The 6832-nt window shown below is 42.2% G+C and overlaps 1 protein-coding gene across 1 annotated transcript; it reads left to right on the forward strand.

Annotated features, from left to right (window-relative positions):
* The first annotated feature begins 1408 nt into the window (after positions 1–1408).
* On the forward strand, positions 1409–6407 carry lamp5 (lysosomal associated membrane protein family member 5). The gene is made up of 6 exons (XM_026341725.1): positions 1409–1731; positions 2297–2475; positions 2930–3061; positions 3474–3570; positions 4054–4242; positions 5379–6407. The coding sequence occupies exons 1-6, from the start codon at positions 1671–1673 to the stop codon at positions 5552–5554; spliced, it is 834 nt and encodes a 277-aa protein (XP_026197510.1). The 5' UTR covers positions 1409–1670; the 3' UTR covers positions 5555–6407.
* Positions 6408–6832: the final 425 nt, after the last annotated feature.

Here is a 6832-nt window from a genome sequence, read left to right on the forward strand (position 1 = left end):
CCACCACCTCTTTTTCTGCGTTGAGCAACAAACTCTTACGCCGATTTACGTCTCCGGAGTTTAAAAAAGACACAAAAGAGTTAGATGAGGATTCGGTGTTGACTTCAGGGCGGATTCCGAGATCAGAAACGTTTCCTCTGGGTATAAAGCATCCCCAGGTTGGCAGTAAACCCAGCATCGACAGCATCAGCTCCGTGAAGTGCGAGTTTGACTTTCAGTTCCGAATATCAAACTAAGAGAAGCAAGAAGCGTCGTGCGTAAAACGTTCCCTGTATAGTCAGTGCGGCTTATTTGGATCCGTCAAAGCGATCATTTGTTCCATGTTTCTAAATTTACTCTCAGTGGGTGTCTCCTGATCTCACACATCTTCAGGACTTAATGCGTTTCCTGCGAGCGATCAGAACATAAAACATCATCGGTGTCTCACGTTCTTGTAACTGTTTACCAACAACAGTAAGAATGCATTTGCCCTCCACAAGGTTTCTGCTATTTCACATCTGGATCTTTCCACCGAAAGAGAGATTTTACAAACCAATAAAGGCTAGTGCGGAATAAAACAGCAATAAGCACAGGAAATACTTACTACATTAACTACAAGTGTAAATTCCAGCACCTGCCAGCTGGACATCACAGCTACAGAGTAAAGAGTAATCTGTAAGTTTCTGTGAAAGTGGCTGCTCCTGGGTGCAGCTGCCACTTCTTTTGCAGTGGGTGGGGTTACATAGAAGGGGGGTGGTGTGCAATACATTAAGACTTAATGCTTTATGCTATGACACTTCATGAATCTGTATATTTCTGCTGTTAGGTGAGATTTAGTTAATGAGTTTAATGTTTGTTAACTCAGCATATGATACGAACACGTGTTAGATGAGACAAAAAGACCCAACAGAAGTGCTAAGTTAAGGCTGGTGGTAAATGAGTCGTATGGGTGGGTAATTAGTCTCTAAATTACATTTCGTAAATAAATAAATAAATATAATTATGCCCCAATGGCGCGGGGCTCACTGTTGTTGTAGTCTAATCTCGATATCTCTACTTTACAACGATACAAGTTTAAATGCTATGATCTCATCTTGTTCTATAACCAAAGTCTACATGCGATCAAGCAGATATTTGTAACTCTCATTCTCACACACTCTCAGCTGCAACCTTGGAGAAATGGAGTTTGAGAGGGGGAGGGAGGGGGTGTTGTCGGCGTTTCCCTCCAGACATACATCATTTCAGTCCAACCTACAGCTGCTCCCACAGAGATGGAGACTACAGCATTGCGGGAATAACCGAGACTTGCACGCAGAGTCTCTTTTCGGGAGACAAATCAAGTTGGACCGTTGTTTTTGCTGTTAATAATGTGTAGAACAAGCTCCTTCCTGCAGCTGTCACTGGGTTAAATCCTGCCAACCGGCAGACAGGACGGCTTAAACCACCAGAACTCCTCAGTACCGGCTTCTTCTGCACAGTAAACCGGATCTCACGTCCAACCTGGAGACATTTTTTGCTGCATTCGCGATGATCTGAGCGTGACTTCTGGGCGCTGAGTACAGGAATCCCTCCTCTTCCTCTTTCCCCTCTTTCTCTCCCGCCTCCCTGTCCGTGCTTCTGTCTTTTCTTCGAGGGCTCAGAACAGGCTGCCCAGTCAGTCTCCTTTATCAGCGCTGGGGAAACTGATAGAAATGGGACGACTCGGTTTCAGGACCACGGAGAGCGTCCGACCTTTGCTGCTCAGCCTGTTTGGTAAGTCTGTGTGTGTGTGTGTGTGTGTGTGTGTGTGTGTGTGTGCGTGTGTGTACGCGCGTGTGTACGCGCGTGTGCAGCTGTCGTGACTCCTCATTGCAGTGTATGTGTAGGTGAGTGCACGAGGGAGTGTACCTAGCCAGCGTGTGTTTAGTCACGCCAGAGTGTATGCGCCCATCGCCATGCTGCTGTTTCCTTCTCCTACAAAAACAAAAGTGGTTTTAAAAAGATCCGAGTTGGAGAGTTCACTTTCTGACGTCCCTTCGACTGCAGACAGCTGCTGTCGTTGCTCCCCTGATACTGCAGATATCAGTCACCACTGTTTTTAGCCTGACTTTGCCGTGAAGAAACAGGAGATGTGAAGATGTGAGACCTTCAGATGAACTGACAGTAGCCCACTGCGCCTCTGCTTCTGCTGATTCTGCACGTTTTCGTTTGTGCGCGTCAGTGTGTGTGTGTGTGCGCGTCAGTGTGTGTGCGTGCGTGCCTGTTTCATCTGCTATCCAGTTGATGTGCAGCCAACTCCAACTTTTCAACAGTCTCTTCTCGTGTCCTTTGTTTCCAGGTGTGCTCGCGCTGTCCGTGGTGCTGGCGGAGCAGGAAGGAGAGAACCTGTCCGGTCTCTCCAACAACCCAGATAAAGCCATATTCGCGGTCCGGGAGAACGGAACAACATGTCTGATGGTCGAGTTTGCCGTTAAATTCCTCGTGCCATATGACGTGCTCGCGCTCAACGGGATAGACGTAAGGAATCCCCTTCATATTATGTAGAGGTGTAAATTCAACGCTGTGTTGCTTTGTGTTGAACACATCAAATACTGTTCCCGTTAAATGTAGTTAACAGACTAGAAACCAGTCATTTACCATGTCAAATACTTTCCCATTTACTTACATCGATTCTTTCGGTTAAATGACTGAGTTCATTATTTGGAAACGGTATTGCGCTGCCGTGCGTAAAATGTTGGCGCCTCAATGAATTCCACTGTTAAAGATCTTTATGATCAGTGAAGGGATCGCTGACTGCTTCGGTTTGGACGAACAATTCATTTATTTCACTAATCTACTAAACTCTTCGGATTCGTTATTGACACTTTACGTTCAAAGCGTAAAATGAAATGTAAATGCTTAAAAAACTCCGTTTTAATCAGGGTCGCTGTCAGACAACGTTTTTCACAAGCATGTTGTCTGTTTTTTCTAGTTGATCACAGAGCAGGCGTCGTTCACTTTGCCCCGTAGTGCAGAAATTGACGGGAAATGTGGGAGCACGGAGTCAGAGATCCACATAAGCTGGAAGAACAACGCCTACACCCTCCGCATCTACTTCTCTAAGGTGAGTGAGACAAGGCAGAGGAAACAGCTGTTATACATGGCACTGAATTCAAAAGTTGGACTAATCTCATAGAAATCGCCACACAGCAGAAAAATATAATCCACGTTTTAACAAATTGACTGTCCCTCGGATTCTTAAGTTGTGGACTTGGAAACGAGTCACTACAGTGTTTTATTTGGTGCCTTTTCCTTGAATTAAACGATAATAAACCTCACTAGCGCAGTCATGTTCACTGTCCTGCAGAGACAATTCCTAAATAATGTGAAATTATTTTGGTAAGGGAATGACTACACAAATAGCACTAACAGTTGACGGAAGTCTAATGACCTCTCAGGCTTGCTATTTTTACTTAGTCTAGGTCCACCTGCCTCTTCCATGCACTGGAAAGGTTTTACGCTTTTATTTGTTGCAGGAGGTTCGTGACAAGGGCACCGAAGTATGGAAGGTCAGCAAGGTCCAGTTCGTCTACGACACGTCGGACACATCGCATTTTATAAACGCATATAACCGTGAGTCTGCCGCCGAGCCTGTGGACAGTAGATAATCAGCACATTTCCTTCCCTCCTGCTTTGATATCATTCACCTCATATTAGCTTTTAGCTGCAATTAGTGGGTTGATTCATGCAGGGATTTATGATTTTCGCCCATGTAGCCAATGTCAATGTTAAGTTACTAGAAATGTATCATGCGCCTGAAAAAGACTATTTTTAATCTCAAATATTATTAACACTGACTTTTATTTATTTTATTTTATTTTACTTTTTACCATTTTATAGTCAACTTGCAACATATACAGTTTGTGTTTTATTCTTTTGGGGTTGTTTACTAATGAGTTTATTGCTTTTGGTGAGAATCTAGCCTAAATAAAATAAATTCATTACACACACACACACACACACACACACACACACACACACACCTTAACCTTGGCTACTATATATCACAATGCCTTCATGTTTACTTCATTTTCATGATTCTTTCTTTCTCTCTAGCTGGGAAGCACACAGCCAGCACCCACCGCTTGTCAGCCCTGGTGACCCCAACGGGGCACTCCTATTTGTGCACAGCACAGCAGACGCTCACTCTCATCTCAAGTGACCACCAGAAGGGCATCACTGTCTCCATGTACGATGTCCAGATCCAGCCCTTCGACATCGCCTCTGACTTCATGTTCAGTGAACGTAAGAACAACCAAACCACTTTATCCTTTTGAGAAACACTGCCACAATAAGAAAAACTAAGGTAATGATGAGAAATCTTCAGGGAAAGTGTGTTATAGTCTCACTTTTCTCCCCCTCTATACACACACACACACACACACACACACCTCTGGAGGGTTAGTGCTGCAGTATGAGAGAGAGAGAGAGAGAGAGAGAGAGAGAGAGGGTAACACAGGAAAAAATGAGGGGGTGGAGATGCATGAGAGAAGGAAGAGAGGGAGAGAAAGCAAGGGAGGAGGAGAGAAGGGGTGGAGTTCATCAGGACTTTGAGTGCAGTCATATCCTTGCCCTCAATGCAGCTTTTATAGACATACTCAATGTACCTGGCTGTCCTCTGAAGCCATCACCTTGGAAGAATCATTTGCTCTGAGCTGCTGTAAACTAGGCTGTGCTTTGCTTCACTGCCTTCCTCCTGGTGTGCATTACTGCTGTCCTCAGGAGACAACACCTCCAACTTTAAACCATATGCACAAACTGGTCAATTGTTCGGATCTCCTCCTCTGACTAACACGTGGAAGATTGTGTGTGTAGTGTGCATGCTAATGTCAAGTTAACTCAGCACAAGAGGTGAAGAGAATGGTTTCGACCCATTTCCCATTTTGATGGAACACTAAAATTTAATTAATCCTTTAGAAAAGAAAAAGAAAGAAAAAGAATAGAAACACAGTACATATTCGGTTTCAATCAATAAAATATAAAAAAAAACAACAATTAGTTTTATTCTAAATTAAGGTTTGTTTCATAATTTCAGCATTCAAAAACTTAAAACTGCAGATAATAAGTTATTTTCTTTGAAGCATTCAATCTAAATTAATTTTGTATTTTGCCACCTTTGTCACTGTAAATTGAATATTTTCGGGGTTTAAATGTGGTCAGACAAAACAACAGAAGCGATTGTTGAGATTATTTGGCATTGTCCTATTTTCTGACATTTTAGAGACCAAGTAAGTGATCAAGAAAATGTTACACCCTTAAGTTAAAATTAATACAAATGCATTAGGTAGACATTCAAGATGGCTTTTGGCCTTTTGTACCCTTTTCAGCATGTTTCAATCATTTCATCATTCTGACTGCGTTTATTATTCCACTGTCTGCAGCCTACAAGTGTATCACTGACCAGAGGGAGCGACTGGAGGAGACCCTCCCTCTTGTCCTGGGCCTCATTTTGGGCCTTATAATCATCATTACACTTACAATCTACCACTTCCACCTCAAGCTGACAGCGAACCAGCCCCAACTCCCCAGAGATCGCTCCATGTACAAGAATATGTAATCAGCAGCACAGTGGCAACTCCCTCAGCTCTCTCCAACGCTAAAATGGTAAAAGACTTGACTACTCGTTGTCCTAGGCCCAACACCACAGAGGAAAGTTCCCAGCCATGGACTGACTCCCTGAGGGAAAAGTGTGTGTAGCCTGTATTGTAGGCCCACTGGGACTATTGAAAAGCTAAAACACAAGTTACTGGGACAGTTCGGGCCTAGCATGGATGTAGCTGGAGGGTTAATCCAACAAGACCTAATTTACCTGACTACCAAGTTAAATCTTTATGCCATAAATTCAGTGTTATATCTGCATTGCGGTGATTATAATTTTGATAAATATTAAAAGAGAACATTAATTTATGCTTTTATGAAAATATATTTAATTCTTGTTCAGACTGGGGTTATCTATCATCTAAAAAGCAACATCTGTGGACCCCTGCTTCTCACAGCCATTTCTATCCAAATTATCTCTGAAAGAAACAGATATTGCTTGAGCTTGTGCTGTATTTAGTCAACAGTTTGTTGTCCCATTCTCTTTCTCTCTGTGGAATTTCTGCTACATCATTTCAACACCTATTAGCTAGCTACAATATATTTTTCTTCAAAAAAATCCTATTTTTCATTTTGAATGCAGCTATAGTGATGACAGTGTCTTGTAGTTCGTACAGTGTAGTGGCATTCAGATCCTTTAACAAATCTTTTTCTCCACACTGATGTTTGGAACATATCAAAAAAGGAAGAAAGAAGTACATTATTCTATACTAAATAATGAAGAATTTATCAGAGTGCCGTATGTGTTTATGAAAGTACAGAGAGGTTAATAATGAAAAAACAACTATGTGTGGAATATTTTCAAAAACAAGGTCTATGCATAAACCTCTGCTGATGCAATCGTGTGCAGTATACTTCTGTTCATTGAAATAAATTGCTGGAATCACTCCTGCCAAGTTATTTGTATTGTCTATCGCCTTACTACAGAATATTCTCTTCAATCCTAATAAGTCAATAAAAGTTCCTTTTCCTGCAGTGGTTTAAAAAAAATGAGCTGTTTTGAAAAATGCGACAGTCGCATGGAAAAGGTGACTGATACATCTGTCAGCTAAGAAGCTGCAGGGATGAGGTATTGATTTTGTCATCTGACTGTGGACCTTCAAGTGAAACGCAATATGAACAAGTCTAATTGAAAATAAAGCATTTGTGTCAGCTACTCACATTTGTTTCAGCATGAACCTCATTCATTATCCTCAGTCACAACAAATCAAAGTCCCAGCCTCTTAGTCCACTTCTT

The sequence above is a fragment of the Anabas testudineus genome, chromosome 24 (genome assembly GCF_900324465.2).
Source record: "Anabas testudineus chromosome 24, fAnaTes1.2, whole genome shotgun sequence".
NCBI lineage: Eukaryota > Metazoa > Chordata > Actinopteri > Anabantiformes > Anabantidae > Anabas > Anabas testudineus.

Coding starts and splice junctions, on each gene's coding strand:
- lamp5 (XM_026341725.1), top strand. CDS start 1,671: ATGGGACGACTCGGTTTCAGGACCACGGAGAGCGTCCGACCTTTGCTG. Junction 3,571..4,053: donor TTTTATAAACGCATATAACC/GTGAGTCTGCCG, acceptor CTTTCTCTCTAG/CTGGGAAGCACACAGCCAGC. Junction 4,243..5,378: donor TGACTTCATGTTCAGTGAAC/GTAAGAACAACC, acceptor CACTGTCTGCAG/CCTACAAGTGTATCACTGAC.